This window comes from Micropterus dolomieu, linkage group LG12, assembly GCF_021292245.1.
Source record: "Micropterus dolomieu isolate WLL.071019.BEF.003 ecotype Adirondacks linkage group LG12, ASM2129224v1, whole genome shotgun sequence".
Taxonomy (NCBI): Eukaryota; Metazoa; Chordata; class Actinopteri; order Centrarchiformes; family Centrarchidae; genus Micropterus; species Micropterus dolomieu.
In genome coordinates this window covers 38,786,725-38,804,022 of record NC_060161.1, presented here as the reverse complement: position 1 = coordinate 38,804,022, position 17,298 = coordinate 38,786,725, and the positions used below count along the sequence as shown (strand labels likewise).

At 44.1% G+C, this 17,298-nt stretch overlaps 4 protein-coding genes across 5 annotated transcripts in view; 3 read left to right on the top strand and 1 right to left on the bottom strand.

Annotated features, from left to right (window-relative positions):
* LOC123980185 (zinc finger protein 260-like) overlaps positions 1–17,298 on the top strand; it is a 672,464-nt gene that overhangs the window by 93,792 nt on the left and 561,374 nt on the right. The gene's annotated exons all lie outside the window — the stretch shown is intronic.
* Positions 1–17,298, top strand: part of LOC123980191 (butyrophilin-like protein 2) — a 470,636-nt gene that overhangs the window by 44,914 nt on the left and 408,424 nt on the right. The gene's annotated exons all lie outside the window — the stretch shown is intronic.
* The window catches only part of LOC123980179 (zinc finger protein 271-like), a 342,908-nt gene that overhangs the window by 149,399 nt on the left and 176,211 nt on the right, over positions 1–17,298 (bottom strand). The window lies entirely within an intron of this gene.
* Positions 4,701–17,298, top strand: part of LOC123980243 (voltage-gated potassium channel subunit beta-3-like) — a 17,606-nt gene continuing 5,008 nt past the window's right edge. The window contains exons 1-10 of the mRNA XM_046064540.1: positions 4,701–4,831; positions 7,578–7,621; positions 7,704–7,741; positions 7,858–7,937; positions 9,077–9,121; positions 9,693–9,737; positions 9,841–9,884; positions 14,583–14,669; positions 15,172–15,257; positions 16,705–16,825. Of these exons, the coding sequence (XP_045920496.1) occupies positions 4,791–4,831; positions 7,578–7,621; positions 7,704–7,741; positions 7,858–7,937; positions 9,077–9,121; positions 9,693–9,737; positions 9,841–9,884; positions 14,583–14,669; positions 15,172–15,257; positions 16,705–16,825 (631 nt within the window). The 5' untranslated portion in view covers positions 4,701–4,790. The remainder of the gene's footprint in view (positions 4,832–7,577; positions 7,622–7,703; positions 7,742–7,857; positions 7,938–9,076; positions 9,122–9,692; positions 9,738–9,840; positions 9,885–14,582; positions 14,670–15,171; positions 15,258–16,704; positions 16,826–17,298) is intronic.

Genomic DNA, 17,298 nt, shown 5'->3' with positions numbered 1-17,298 from the left:
CAATAACAGTACTATTCCTCTTAACACAGTGCTCATTGATCAAAACACATACAGTTCTTCTAAACTCTAGATCTGACTTTATTTCAAACATTTCCACCTCCAGTCTCAGGAGTAGCAACACGTGACAGTCTGAAGTCAGTCTGTTTAAATCGGCTGTAGTCTGGTTGGTTGGTTTGGATTACAGCTGATTGGTCAGCAGTGTGAGCAGGTTGCAATGACTCTGACCAACCAGGAGAGGGCGCTGAGACACTGTAACTACGTGAGACACAGAGAGGAACACACTGGTTAAACTGGAGCAGAGATATACTGGTCAGACTGGTGTCCTGAGTCTCATATCGGCTTATTCTGATTGGCTCCTGATGCTGCTGAGTCATGCTTCTGTGTGTGTGTGTGTGTGTGTGTGTGTGTGTATAGTTGTGTAGTGTGTACGTCTTCATCATCTAGAGCTGAATCATCATCATTTCAAAAACATTTAAACACAGCAGGTGTATCTACACATACTAGTACTTCCTGAAGCAGTACTGATACCTATAAACACAGTATTATTAGCAGGATGTGAGCAAGACCTCCTCCTCTCCACCACAGAGACCTGAAGGAGGACAGGACTCACAAACACAAGACGAGGGAGGGAGGTGAGGAGGGCCCAGGACAGCTGGTCCAGCTCAAAGAGAGGAAGGGAGGTAGGAGAGAGAGGAGGAGGGACAAGAGGGGTGAGAAGAGGGGTAGCGAGAGGAGAGAGAGGTCCCAGGACGGCTGATGGTCCAGCTCAAAGAGAGGAGGAGAAACACAAAATATTTCCAGGCACAGTACTAATACTAATACTAATACTAATACTAATACCTGCAGCTATAGTAGTAATACATGCAGTACACACACATGATTGTAAAACAGGGGAGACCGGGGACTGGGGCAGTAGCATCCTGTGGTAGAAGGTAAAAATAAATTTTGAGGTAGAGTATTTTTTCTAAATTAAATTTTTGTTCTAGCTTCTGCTGCTTTGTATTTAAACTCAGGTTAGCTGTAACAACAAACACACTCAGTCACCACATGATGATATTCAGCACATTTGGTTCAGTAATATGATTAGTTATGTAAAAAATAAAAACCTTGAATAAAATCTTTCTTCTTTATTACACAGTGTTACAGTTCACCCCGTGTTTGTTACTAACCCAGACTGCCACGTTTTCCTCCTTGAGTTTGAGACTAGTTTGTATCACAGTTTGAACCCACCAGCTTGAAAAAGCTCCGAGATACAGACAGAAATGTTAAAGATGTTCCAGCTGTCCTCGGTCACTCCTGTCATTTCATTACTGCTGGTACTGTCAACAGTATCTGTGATGTCATAATGACGTCTTAGCTCTGATTGGTCCCCGGGGAGCGGACACAGAAGACAGATCAGCTGTCTGTGGGGACGGCTTGACGATCACTCTTTCACCGTTTCACCGAGCAGATGTTCAATTTTCAATCTTCATCTCAGCACAAAGAGAAATATTGATCAAGTTCTACACTGCTGGTTTTTATTATTAAAGATAATCTTAACAGGGAACATACACAGTGACAAATATAATTATGTTTTTTCTAATTTAACCTTTATTTAACCAGGAGAGATCCACAGTTTCACAAAGTGGGTCAGACAATTAAAAAAAAAAACATCAGGTGTCAGATAAAACGATGCTGAGGAGGCTAAAATAAGATGAGAGAGAAGCAGAATTTAAAGGTGATTTAATCTTATTTTCTGCATAAACTCAGACTTCAGTGGGTAAAAAGTGTTGTTGAAATAGAACAAACGGTTTGAACGCATCAGAGGAGTCTGCTGCTGTGGTCCACATTAGTGACAGCAGACCTCCAGCCTCAGGCCTCACACTGTGTCCAGTTGTGTGGTACGAGAGTGTGATGGAGAGAAGAAGAGGAGGAGGAGGAGGTGGAGGAGGAGTGGGGGAGGAGTGGGGGAGGGTCTGAAACTCTGCTTCAGCGTCAAATGATCTGCAGGAAGCTGCAACACAACAAATTAATCCGACACAAGAAGAGAAACAAACATCAACATGACGTTTTATTTCCTCAAAGTGAAACACTGCTTTACAAATTAAAACAGGATGCTTAGTGAAATATTCAACTGACAAACAGGGTGAAAACGTTTAGTCAGTTATCTAAATTAGTGCTGCACGATTAATCCAGATGTCGTCCTGTGCGATTACATAACTGCAAACGGGTGTGATTTAATGAAACAAACAACGTAGTGCTGATTGTGCGACACGTTGGTCTCTGTGTGCTGCAGCCTGCTCATAATCCAGAGCACACGAGTGTCAGAGTCAAGCCTACAACCGACCACAAGTACATACAAGTCCCACAAGCTGCAGTGCACCAATCACAGCAGAGTTTCTGTTGTGTTTTAAAAAGCTGTGGCAACATCTGTATTTCTGTACTGGTGGCCAAAAAAACTTCTTCTGATGCTCGTTGAACTCAAGTTCAGTGATACAGTTTTCAAAATGTCGACTGTTTCGTTTCTGAAACCTGAAACCTTTAATAGCTTCAGACTCTCAGATGTGACACTGTGCTGCTGGTCTTAGTTTATCTGACAGTAAACCAGCAAAGCATTTTTAAGACCAGTAATATGGAGACCAGGACATTTACTGGAGACCAGGAGATGTGGAGACCAGGACCCTTACTGGAGACCAGGAGATGTGGAGACGGGAGCCTTACTGGAGACCAGGAGATGTGGAGACCAGGACCCTTACTGGAGAACAGGAGATGTGGAGACGGGAGCCTTACTGGAGACCAGGAGATGTGGTGACGGGGACCCTTACTGGAGAACAGGAGATGTGGTGACGGGGACCCTTACTGGAGAACAGGAGATGTGGAGACGGGAGCCTTACTGGAGAACAGGAGATGTGGTGACGGGGACCCTTACTGGAGAACAGGAGATGTGGTGACGGGGACCCTTACTGGAGACCAGGAGATGTGGTGACGGGGACCCTTACTGGAGACCAGGAGATGTGGTGACGGGGACCCTTACTGGAGACCAGGAGATGTGGTGACGGGGACCCTTACTGGAGAACAGGAGATGTGGAGACCAAGACCCTTACTGGAGACCAGGAGATGTGGAGACGGGAGCCTTACTGGAGACCAGGAGATGTGGAGACGGGAGCCTTACTGGAGACCAGGAGATGTGGTGACGGGGACCCTTACTGGAGAACAGGAGATGTGGTGACGGGGACCCTTACTGGAGACCAGGAGATGTGGAGACCGGGACCCTTACTGGAGACCAGGAGATGTGGAGACCAGGACCCTTACTGGAGACCAGGAGATGTGGAGACGGGAGCCTTACTGGAGATGAGACGTGGTCAATATAAAGACGTTTCAGAAAAGGACTAACAGACTTCTTACAAATTTCATAAACAATAATAAACCTTTGCTCATTTCAGTACTTTGAAAACCTGACTAAGTGTGTAACTGCCCCGGGGCCCTGGACCCTGAGGGGCCCTAATAACCCCTGCTTTCTTATTTGAGTTTATATTGTGCTCCTGCATTGCATGTTATATATAATATAAAGGACTGGTTGAACCGGACCTAATTGGAGCTCAAAGGACACACATGGTGGGGGCCATCAGGAGCCCAACAAATGTTTCCCTCGGGGCCCCTCACACATTAATCTAGAGTACACTCGGGGGAGTTACTGGTACATGATATATACTGCTGTGTTTTATTATAGCACCATGTGCCAGGAGACTTTGTTTCCTCTTATAAATATATAGAATAACCGCAGACTGGTACTTTAACTGACCTGTTCGTCTCTACACACACCTGTCCAGTGTTTTGGACCTTTGTGGCTACCATAGAACATGGAATATATGGGCACTTTCTTGCCCTCGACTGAGCCTGGCAGGCAGTAACCCCTTCTGTAAATACACAGTGATTAAACACAGCTGTAACATTAGCAGGTTTCCTACAGCAGCACTGAGGACAAGGTTTCCTGCACAGTGACAGTGCTGCTGCTGCTCTCTCTCTCTCCCTGTCTGTCTAATGCTCGCTCACCCAGTGTGCAGCCGACCGAGACAGACCCTCCCTCTCTCTCTCTCTCTCCCTCTCTCTCTCTCTCTCTCTCCCTCCCTCCCTCTCCCTCCCTCCCTCTCTCTTTCTTTCAGCAGTAGAGTCCCGAGGTCGGACGCTCGCTTTTCTTTTGGAGATTCACTTCTTTCCCTCCTCTCTGTCGCTTCCCCTCCATCTGTTTGTTGTCCTTTTCTTTTCTGCTGTGGACAGACGGACGCTCTTCATCACCTCCACCACCACCACCATCATCATCCTCCAGCTGTGGGACTGTGTGTCGGGCAGACGGCGGGATGCTTTCCACCGGATAGACCAACAGAAAGTTGTAGTGTGTGTGTTTCTGTGTGTGTTTCTGTGTGTCCTATAGTGTGACTCTGATTGGTTGATTGATTCCAACACGGTGAGACTCGGAAGTTAACGTCTCACTCATGAATTCTTACCATCGTCACCATAGTGACCGGCGACCTTGGCGGCAGCGGCGGTTTCCACATTATGTTTTGAAACTTTAAAGTTCATTATATATATATACACATATATATATATATAGAAAGGTTGTTACCATAGTAACCAGCATGCAGGTGTCCATAGCGTGTAACGTGGGTGGGGGCGGCGGAGGTGGCGGTGGGGTCAGCGAGCACCAGCTGAAGGAGCGGCGTGTGGCGTTGAACACCAGCAATGCCCCCCCCTGTCAGTCAAAGGTCAGGGCGGAGCCGGCGAACAGGCACACCCTCTTAGGCCACGCCCACATGAAGGAGGCCCTCGGTCGTCATAGCAACATGAAGTACAGGTGAGCGTGAGACTGACACAGTGAGACGGTCACATGACCAGACAGGTGCAGTGAGTTGATTCAGGGTCGTGTTTCATGTTTGTTACAGTATATGTGTGTGTGTGTGTGTGTGTGTGTGTGTGTTTGTATTTTCCGTTGCACCTGGTCACATTGTTTGTGAGCGAGCGGGGAAACCGTGTGGAACGCTGCCACATCTGAGCCGTTTAAACCCAACGGCTCAGAGCCATCGATCAGCTCTCGGGTATAGATTTTACATTGATGGTTGGTGTGTCTGTTTAACCTGAGACAGTTTGAATATTGATGACTCAGGTTAAATATTCATGGTCTGAACTCAGATATTGATACTCGGTCTGTAAGAGACTCGGTGATATTGATGACCTGGTTCCACACATGATGACTGAATATTGACCTGGATTAAATATTTATGACTTGATCTTGGACTTGGATCTAAATATCAAGGACTTCAGTTTGGACTGGGACATACTGTAAATGTTGACGACTCGGACTCAATCATCACTGACCTGAGACTCGGACATGAACATCTAGGATTATGACTTGTACCCAGACAAGAATATCAATAATTTGGACTTGGACAATTATGACTGGCGTCAACATCCATGACCTGGACTTGAACGATGACAAGAAAAATGTATGTATAGGACTCTTGTATGAATACTGATATCTTAGACTTGGAATTCGACTACAATGACTTGGTTGGACTTGGATATGAATATCGAGGACTTGGACTCGAACATGAATGTCCACGACGTGGGTTTCATAGAGACTCATATACTGATCCAGTCTGACACTGTTAGAGACTCGGGACTCAAAATGTACATGGATTAAATATTGATGACTTGGACTTGGACTGGGACATGAATATCAAGGACTTCAGTTTGGACTGTGACATAAATGTTAACATCTTAGACTGAATCATAACTGACTTGAGACTCGGACATGAACATCTAAGAATATGACTCGGACTCTGGCATTAACTTCCATGACTTGGACTTGAACGATGACAAGAAAAATGTATGTATAGGAAATACTGATATCTTGGACTTGGAATTCGACATGACTATCAATGACTTGGTCAGACTCGGATGTGAATATCAAGGACCTGGACTGGAACATGACTGTCCACAATGTGGGTTTCATAGATAGAAAAATGAATGTATAGGACTCTCGCTTAAATACTGATATCTTGAAATTAGAATTTGACAGGTCTATCAATGACTTGGTCGGACTCGTTTATGAATATCGAGGACTTGGACTCACGACGTGCGTTTCATAAATAGATTTTTAGATGTCAGAACTCAGATTTTGATCCAGTCTGAGACTGTTAGAGACTCAGGACTCAGTAACCCTGATGACTCAAAATCTACATGGATTAAATACTGATGACTTGGACTTGGACTGGGAATGTTAACATCTACGACTTAATCATCACTGACCTGAGACTCGGACATTAACATCTCAGAATTTAACTTGTGCCCAGACAAGGATATCAATAACTTGGACTTGGACACGAACAATTATGACTCGCACTTTGGCATCAACATCCATGACTTGGACTTCAAATATGACCAGAAAAATTTATGACTAGGACTCTTTTAGTGATATCTTGGACTTGGAATGTAATGGACTTCAGTTTGGACTGTGACATAAATGTTAACGACGTTAATCATCACTGACCTGAGACTCGGACTAACTTGGACTTGGATGTAAATACTGAAGATTTGTACTTGGGCTCAGACCTAAATAGAAAAGACTCGGACTCTGTCCTGAATATTGATAACTGGGACTTGGACATGAATAATTGTGACTTGGGTTCTAGCGTCAACATCAGTGACTTGGTTTTGACAAGATTACCGCCGACGTGGACTCGGACCTGTAAACGGAGAACCTGGACTCAGATGAGGATACATGTTCTGGTGTGTCTGTCAGTGTGTGATGATGTTTTCCAGTCGACTCAGTCTTTGTTGGTTTAGTGTGGACGGAGGAACCAAAACAGACTGAAAGATGTTTTCATCTGTTTCCAGCTGATGTTAGGATGAACTTTTATCTGTCCGCTAAAATACAGTCGAATCATCAGCTGCTGGTATTTTTAGCCCATCAGACGGCCTGATGCTGCTTTTTCATTGTTTTTCATCCTGTTTTCTGCCGACTTTCACTTTGGTGTTTGTACTTTCTGTCAGACACACACGCAAAACAAACACGTGCATTCACACACATGTGGTACAGTATGAGGAAATGCCAGTTCAGTTGTTGGAGAGAAGACTGCTTTTATAGTTGATGATGTTGATGTTTGTGTGTGCGATCGTTCTTGGCTGTCTGACCTTTGACCGTTGCAGATTATTGAGTGAAAGGTCTTGATGAATATGTGTGTTAATTAAAGGCAGAGGTTTCATTAGACACTGGTCTAATTGCTCGCTGCCGATGTGTGATTGGTTGACGGATGACTGGTCTGCGTGTACAGCGGGGCCACAAGATCTTTCTTTTTAATATTGTTTCTCTTAAATATAAAGCTCAGACTGAGACGTCTTTCTGCCAATTTCTATTCACTTTCTGTTAGTTCTTTTGTATAAGGCTTTATTTTATTTGTCTTTATAAATAAAGGTATTTATCAGATCAAACAGTGTCGTGGTGTGAGGGCCCTCAAAGCGCCGCAGGGTTTGTGGATTTTGGGACATCAAACTAACTTCATTGATTCACTGATTAACTGATTGATTTGATTGTTCTGCAGGAATCTTGGGAAATCTGGCCTGAGAGTGTCCTGCTTAGGGCTGGGTGAGTGCTGCAACACACACAGTAACGCACACTTCCATGTATCCCACACAGCCAGTCAGTGATGCTCTTTCTCTTCTCACAGGAACATGGGTGACATTCGGCTCTCAGATCTCCGATGAGGTACAGTTAGTGTGTGTGTGTGTGTGTGTGTGTGCTGAACGCATGAACAAACAATTACATAACCACTACTAGAGGTTTCTGCACACATTAATGTGGGTTACTGCCTCTGTGCGTAGATGGCGGAGAGTGTGATGTCGGTGGCGTACGACAGCGGAGTGAACTTGTTCGACACAGCAGAGGTTTACGCCTCAGGGAGGTACAGTACAAACTGTCTATCTGATCTTCACTGGGCTCGCTGGTTGATTTTTAGCCCACCGTTCAGGACGCACTGGAAACCAGGGTCTGGTCTGTAACAGTTAGAAAGAGTTGGGTCTAGATCTGCTCTATGAAAGGTGTCCTGAGATCACGTCTGTTGTGCCCTGCTCCTAAAGCCTTTCTGTAAATACATCAAGACGCTACAGAGCAGCAGCAGATCCACCAGAGCTGCTTCAAGTGGCAACTGGAAAGTTTCATTTTGGAAAATTTCTTTTACTCAGACGGCCTTTTCAGTGAAAGGAGCAAAGTCCTGGACCTCGCTACCTACACACTTAAAAAGTGCTGCAAACTTGCGAAGTCCTGGTTGGTTTAGCACTACAACTTGTCCTCACGTCTAGTCCTCTGTCTCCTGTTAAGCCCAGTTCACGTTACACGATTTGCCGCTCGGCGACCGTCAGGCTGTGATCGGGAATAAATCAGGGGTTGATCGGCGGTCGGCAGTCGTTATGTGTGAACTACTCAACGACGCATCAAAACGGCTCCCCGACACATTTCTGACACATCGCCGACGTCTGCCAGATATCTGACACGCCAAATATCTGGAGGAGTCGGCCGACTCGACATCCACATCCAGCCAATGAGAGCAGGCGGCTGCTTTTTCACCGCAAAACGGGGTTTGGGGACCAGTGTCGGATGACAGAGTCGTTGTCAGCTCGCGAAGTGTGTGACCCCCTGTAATCAGTCATGTAGTGTGAACAGCACGGCCATCGGCCGACGCTGGAGGTCGTGTAGTCTGCACGAGCCTTTACTTGTGTGTTACTGCATCTTGAGATACTAATTTTACCTCCTTTTATCTTCTCTTGTGCTGTAACTGACTCTACTTGTACACGTTTTAGTGTTTTATCTCCATAAAGCCCTTCTAGGGACGGGTGTTGTGAACTGTTAAAAACACAATGTTACAGACATATTATTGCTGTTTTCAGTTGATCTGTGTAAGATGTATTGGTCCCTGCTAAGACAAACCGTTAAAAAATACATTTAAATGAAGCTAAAGCTGAAAACAGACGTGTACTTTCAGTTAAAATGTGTTATATTCAGTTGTCAAGATCTGGAGGACTAACGTCTCTGTCCGTCTCTCAGGGCAGAGACGACTCTGGGAAACATCCTGAAGAAGAAAGGATGGAGGTAAACAGCTGTTTCTCTTTCTCCACACAGTATTTATATCCATAGATTAGGGTTTCTAAGCAGTTTGCTGCTAAAAATCTATAAATTCAACACATTACCAGCTTCTTGTTCAGTATTTTCCCGTACTGTAACCCCATTCTGAAGGAAATCTTAAATTAAAAGTTAGGTAGCTAGATGTTGGGGAGGACGAGGCCTCCACATCTATCAACATACTGTTTTTTGCGACTAACCCGGCGCAGTTTGTCGATACAGAAAGCGATAAATAAAGGAAACAACACATCATGTTAAGTTAGGTTTTAACAGAGAGAGGCAGCTTTCTCAGACTGTAGAGACACACAGCAGAGCGGTGACCCAGCAAACACTATCTGATAATAATAAGGAAGTGTTTTGTCTTGAAGATGTGACTCAGCAGTTTCTCCCTCCATCAGTCTCTCTCTGCGTCTCCTTCCTCACGTCCATTCCTCTTTTTAATCGTCTCTCCATCACGCCTCCTCCATCCCTCTCAGTAACTGATGGTGACGCCGCCACAATAATGCTGCATTAACTCTCTCTCTCTCTCTCTCTCGACCAGGAGGTCCAGCTACGTGGTGACCACTAAGATCTACTGGGGAGGACAGTGAGTGCCGCGTCCACACCGATCAGCAGGCTTTAAGTCTTTTCATATAAATATAACAGAAGCACATGTGTGCGTGTGTGTTAACGTGTTTGTGTGTTCACAGGGCGGAGACAGAGCGAGGGTTGTCACGGAAACACATCATCGAAGGTAACAACATTCAAGTTTAAAGAAAAGGCCTCACTCACGTCGCGTTTCTTATAACCTGTTCTCACTCCTCCAGTGGTCGGGGTGGATGGAGGACCAGAACTCCGACTCTGAACCAGGAGACCGGCGTGTCAAACAAAATTAAATATTTTTATTTAATGACATAAGTTAACGTCAATGTTAACTGACCTACGTAGTTATTTTAATCCAAACCATGACCTTTTCCTAACCTTAACCAAGTAGTTTTGTTGCCAACACCCAACCAAACTGCGACCTTTGACGACTTTAATAATGCGCTGTTTCTAAATGGTGATGTTTTGAAACGCTAGCATTTTATTTTGAAAGTCTAACCGCATGTCGCATATTTATTGCTGCTAACTTGACCGTGGAGCCTTAAACGTCTAAAAATTCTGCTAAAGGGGTACCCAGGGCGTTAAAAATCAACGCCAAAGGGCTTTGACCAAACGTCGGGATGTTACTGAGACTGAAGAGAGAATGTGTTGGTTTTTGATGTGACGAGTTTTATTAATAGTTTTTATTTTACAAATACACAAAATACAGATTTCCTGCTCACAGCGAAGTTGTGTGAAACAACTCGTTCTCTCAGACCCGTTGGCTTCGGACAGTAACGCACTGTGGAGCGACTTACCACACGAGACTTGTTGTAAGACGTTGTTAACTAATAGTTTCAGTAACAATATCGTTTGCTGTCAGTGTTGAGGCGAGAGGGAATCGGATTGTGTGAGTAGCCAGAGAGAGTGTAGCTAACCATGAGGGGTATGATTGGATGTTTGTTAGCAAAGTCCTTATGGGCTAGTCATACCACTCGGCAGCCATCTTGGCAACACGACTAACAAGACCGGGCTCCTATCTGAATGAATGGTGAGAGAGCCAGAACTGCACTTTCACTGGTCATCGGGACAGAAAAACTACATGAATAGAATCAGCAGTAAAATCGAATAAAAATCGCTGAAAGATGCGTCACTACTACCACCCGTGCAGTCGAAGTCAAATCGACCCTCACGACCCCCTTTGGCTGTTAAAAGCAGACGACTGGCTTTCTAGCTGGAGGGGCGAGATAACCGCCCTTTTTGGCGTTACGGGCTTTTCCCCATAGAGTTGTATGGAGGATGTGATTAAGCGCCGTGTCTCCTCTATAAAACGTCTCCGTTGTTAATGAAAAGCACCCTGGGAGTCCAGTCCACTCTCTTTCCCAGGTCGTCAACTATCTTTACATATACTCCGGTCACCTATGAAGGTTCAGTTTTTCACCATCTCCTTACTCAGACTTTTCGGTTATTTAAAGTGCTTTTAGCGTTGAACAGTGAATGGGCTTCCCAGAGTGTAGTGATTTGACGCTCTGGGAGTTAGAACGGGCTGGAAAGCGGAAAGTGGCGTCGTATAAAGTGTGAGAAAGCGTGCGCAGGGAGGTGGTCGTGGTGGACAAACACTTTAACTGTAGTCCATGTCCTGTGTGAAACCTGAAGTCAACAGCTTATTTATTTAAAGTTATTATGTTTGAGACATCACAGATCTTACTCTACACAGCGTGCTTATTTTATCTTTTCCCAAACCAAGTGGTGTCAAAACCTGAACAAACTTCACCGTTTCACAACATTAGCAACGTGTTGAAAAGGCGTTTCAAAATGCTGGTTTATGATGACCTGGGAATGAGACCAGGTCTGGGGAGTCGTAGCCTTCTTCAGTTTTTATATTTTTAACATGGTCGTTCTTTTGTTGTGTTGATCAGAAACTGACTATGAATAAGTTCTGAGGGAAACATTTGTCCTCTGTCAGGGAGGCAGGTCACTTTCACAGTAATTAAGCTTTAATAGCACGAGTTATCATCTGACTGTTTAACCCTCGGCCATCTGATCAGACGCTGAGAGGAAGACCTGCAGACAAAACTCAGGGTTAAATTAGAGTGTGCTCTTTCAATGTGAGAGCATGACTTATTGATTTCGCGTTTAGATATTGTAATGCTCTCCTCAGAGCCTGCCCTCACGCTCAGGCTGCTTCTGGTAAAATGTTTTTTGTGCCATAATGCTGTTGAAATCAGGCCAGGTGTAGTGCTGACGAACGAACGAAGCATCTGAACGAACGCTGCATGTTTGTCCAGTAAAAGAATACTCGAACGTGTTGTTATTTACAGTCAGAGAGACGGTAATGAACATTCATCTGTTTAAATATCGGGACGGCCGACAACCTTAAAGCCACGTTGGTGTTTTAAATATCTCATTTGTTATTAGAGCCTGATGACTAATTCCACTCTGACACTTTATTTGCTAGATTGATGTAAATATATAAACACAGGAATCCAGATCCTCCTCTGAGCGAGCGTAGTCTGATTAGATCCGGAGACTGATCACTCACACTCTCTCTGTAACACCCTCAGAGTCGTCCGTGTCCTCTGTCAGTTGGCGGAGGTCGTCCAGGCTTTAAGAGGCTCAGTCACACAAGACTGGATTAGGAGTTTCACGCACACGCACACACACACACACACACACAGATCAGCGTGCACCGTCAATCATCGGCGCTGCTGAAAGCTGCTAACAGCTCTGTTGACTTAAATCACTCTGTGAAATGCTAAACGCTAAATTTAACCCACAAAGAGTCTCTGATCCTGATACAACAACATCTGCACCCTCTGCAAACGTGTGTACTTTTACTGACGTGCTGTATTTAAGTACACATTTTAGGTAGTTGTACTTTACTTGAGTGTTTCCCTTTTCACCACCTCTCAGAGGGAAATGCACTTTTCACTCCACTTATCTGACATACAGAATCAGATCCATGACAAGTCGTCTGTTGTTACATAATTAAAAAATGTTGTGATGGTGCCGTGGATTTAAGTGACAGATTAATACAATTGAACAGGAAACTGTCCCGCTCTTATATAACACGCTCAGCAGAGCAGCAAACTGACAAAGGACTGTAGGCTCACATGGTCGTCTCTGTGGACGAGCAGGCTAATATCTGCAATAAGAGAGGCAAACTAACTAAACTAAAACAAATCAAATCTAACCAAACACGGCTTCTCCCCCTCCCTGTTCGCTGCTCTTTGTCCTGGGTGTCCTCACGGTTAATTATTTTCTCTTTAAAGGCGTAGAGAGCGAGCGCTTACCTGAACGCCACAGGCTGCTGGAAACACCTGTAAGCTCAACACACAGCAGCTCGTTCAAAGACACACATCCCAAAGTGTTATATACAGAGCAGATATAAATTTTAAATGAACACATATGAACATACTGAAATGCAGATTCGTCTTATTTGCTCCGATCACAACGAGGCAGCATAACAACAGTATAATGTCTGACATTTACTCTGTTATGCCCACGGCGCTGAGAGTTAGCATGTTAGCATGATGCTGCTCTGTATAAACAGAACCACGTGCTCGTTCCGGTATAATTGGTCTTCACGGTGACTCCGTCTGGTGTTAAGTGTGATTATCTTTCACACTCTCTGTTCGTCCTCCACAAGGTCGACCAGGCGTCCTGATGACAGAGCTGTCAGCTCAGAAACACAACAAAACACAGCCAACTATATTTAGCCTGAAACAACAGAAAGAACAGCGGTTTATTCCTGTCAGCCGTTTTTCACAATAAACACAGAGAGTTCCTCGCAGGCGCAGGAGCTGTCAGATGGAGCGGTAACGAGGAACGTTGGGAGGAAACGAATCGCTCGTTCATGTGCAGAGTGATGCATCTGTTACACAGATTCCCATCTCAGCTGGGGCGTCAGGTTTGAGATGACTGCGGCCGACTTGATAGTCTAACGTGAGCTGCATGCAGCTGCAGGGATATAAAACACGTCGGGCACATTCAGCCTCCTGTAGAGTGCGTGAGCTCAGAACAAGGACTGATCAGGCAAAAGTTTGTTCCCACTTCGAGAAAATCAACTGCGGCCGGCAGACTCAGACCTTTCATAAGTCCAGCGTGCATAACATTAAGTCAGACACACCTGATGATTTAACTTCAGCTGAAGGATTCAATTTATAACTTCACTGAACACAATGAAAACAACAACCACAGCCAGCAGGCAGACTGCAGGCGGTCTCTTTCTAGTTGTTTTGCATCTCTGACATCATTTAGCACGTCTCTGTAGCCATGTGGTGTCTCTTCTTAGTCTGCGTTCAGACTCCAGCCAAAGTGTTTCCAGTTCGGATCTGAGGCCCCTTTCACATGTGGTCCAAATCAGATCCAGGTCAGATTGTTTGAACTGTGACTTCAGCCTGGTCACTCAGATGGGGGTTTAATGCGACTTTCCCCGTCAGGAAACCAGGAGAGGGCGATGAAATACGGGAAGGTTACCAAGTAGGAGCTAACCAGAGGTTGTGGCGCCTTGTTTACTTCTGCACAACAGGGTGTGACGTCGTGTCACTTTCAGGCCGTGAACACTTCAGTCTGATATGGGCCACATTTAAACTAATATGTCATCTGTCAATCAAATACATCGGAGCATTAAGGCAGCCGTACAAGCTTTCTTGTTCTCAGAGTACAACACTGTCTTAATGTTCAGCTTGTAAGACATTTCAAATATAGTGAGGGGTAGTTTAAAGCTACGGAGGCCCGTAAGGACCAAATAGCCAACTAGGTACAGCACAAACAGTGGAGATTGACAGCTGCTGTTTGTCCTGAATTTTGTCCTTGAGGGCTGAAAATACCACAGCTATCTGAAATAGAGGATTTGTGTGTGTTGTAGGTCTGCGTGGATCTCTCTCCAGGTTACAGCTGGATTACGTGGACATCGTCTTCGCCAACAGGAGTGACATCAACGCACCGATGGAGGGTCAGACACACGCACACATAGCAAACAACGATCATCTCAACCTAGCAGCCCTTCAGCGATCCTCTAAAAGTTCTCTTGTACTTGACAGACTAATATTATTATGTGATATTTCTAAGATTAAATTAAGTAAATTACAGGCGCTGACTCAGTGGAACAAACTTGCAGGAGTTTGTTTTTGTTCTTTTCATTAACATGTAAAGAAACAACTTTTCCAGCGTGGTTTAATAAAGTTTTATAATTCAAAATGTGTCTCAGTCCCTCCTCCCTGTCTAAGGAGAGACACGGCGCTGTCATTAACACCTTTGCTGTCACACAATTTAAGCACAATGCATGATGGTACATACGTCTTGGTCAGTGACCACCGTCTGTAAACTAATTTTCACAATGCATGATGGGATTTCTTTGAGTCAAATATATAGATTTTAAAAATTCAGGCATCGCTACAAAATGGTGAGCTCACTTTAAAGTGAGCAGTGAGCGTTTTTCCTGTTTGTGTTTACAGAAGTCGTTCGTGCGATGACCTTTGTGATCGATCAGGGCCTCGCCATGTACTGGGGAACGTCACGCTGGAACGCCGTGGAGATCATGGTAGGACAGAACACACAACCACAGCAGAAACACAGTAGAAATACAGTAGAAACAGAGTAGAACATCAATAGAACCTCTGCAGAAACACAGTAGAAAGAGATTAAAAATACAGTAGAACCTCAGCAGAAAAACAGTAGAAATACAGTAGAGGCAGAGTAGAACCTCTGCAGAACCTCTGCAGAAACACAGTAGAAAGAGATTAAAAACACAGTAGAACCTCAGTAGAACCTCAGCAGAAAAATAGTATAAATAAAGTAGAGACAGAGTAGAACCTCGGCAGAACCTCTGCAGAAACACAGTAGAAACAGATTAAAAACACAGTAGAACCTCCGCAGAAAAACTGTAGAAATACAGTAGAACATCAGTAGAACCTCTGCAGAAACAGATCAGAAACACAGTAGAAACAAAGTAGAACCTCTGTAGAAACACTGTAGTAAAAGAGTAGAAACAGAATAGAACATCAGTAGAACCTCGGCAGAAACACAGCAGACCCTCTGCAGAAACACAGTAGAACCTCAGTAGAACCTCGGCAGAAAAACTGTAGAAATACAGTAGAAACAAAGTAGAACCTCTGCAGAAACAGAGTAGAACATCAGCAGAACCTCTGCAGAAACACAGTAGAAACAAAGTAGAACCTCTGCAGAAACACAGTAGAAAAAGAGTAGAAACAGAATAGAACATCAGTAGAACCTCTGCAGAAACACAGTAGAAAGAGAGTAGAACATCAGTAAAACACAGCAAACAGTAGAAAAAAATAGTAGAAACAGAATAGAACATCAGTAGAACCTCGGCAGAAACACAGCAAACAGTAGAAAAAAAGAGTAGAAACAGAATAGAACCTAAGTAGAATCACAGTAGCGTTGTTACAAGTGTGTGTAATTAAAAACTGTGAGAGACCTTCAGACGGGGCCAGGGGCCTAACGGGCCCTCACTCGCACACTTTATAGTGTTGGATGTGACTTAAACTTCCTTCAGTTATAATCTTTAATGAAACACTGACTACAGTAAATAATAAATAAATACAAATACAATCATAAAACAATCCCACAGCTGGGTAACATCAACACGTGCTGATGACCTTCAGAGCTTCTTACTAAGGCCTCCTATGTTTGTGAATATGATCTTTGCTCTTATCCAGCCTGGGTCCAGGTGCTATCAACATTATGTGAGATTCCTAAAAGGCTGCTTTGCCTCTCGTTCAGAAGTCTAATTAATTCCTTCACCCTAACTTCCCCTACGGCCCATTAGCAGCACTGCCTGACTGGCCGGGTGGGTGAGTTCTTACAAACTGTGAAGGTCGCAGCCTGAGAAAAACAACGACAGGCTGATAGCAAAAAGACTGCAGTGTACTTTTAAAGGTATCATAGACATGTTGTACAGTTTTATTTTATTGTACAAATGTTCTCTCTGTCTCACCTGTCTCACTGTCTCACCCGTCTCATGTCAGGAGGCGTACTCTGTGGCCCGGCAGTTTAACCTGGTTCCTCCGGTGTGTGAACAGTCCGAGTATCATTACTTCCAGAGAGACAAAGTGGAGCTGCACCTGCCTGAACTTTACCACAAGATAGGTACAAAATACATGTTAGAGGTACAAAGTACACACGTGTTAGAGGTACAAAGTACACACATGTTAGTACTATGAGTATCCTGGTTGTTTTATGGTTACTCGGAGTATTCAGGATAGTATTTAGGGCGTCACTAGAACTTTGCACAATGAACATTTTTCATGTGAAACTTCACATTTAAATAAAGTCCACTTTCTTAAAATTATAAGTTAGGTATTTAATTGAAATAGGGCGATGATTGGTGGTTGTTACTAGAGTACTGTAGGTACTGTTTCTAGGGTGTCTCTACATTGTTGGCCAGTAATATTTTGTTGGTTTTTATATTCGCTCATCAGTGTGGTTGCCATTTTTTTTCTTGTCGTTGTTTTATAATAATAATAATAATAATCCTTATTTGTAGAGCACTTTTCAAAAACAAGTTACAAAGTGCTTTAACAAGTGTAAAGAATAATACAAAAAAAAAAAAAAAAAAAAAA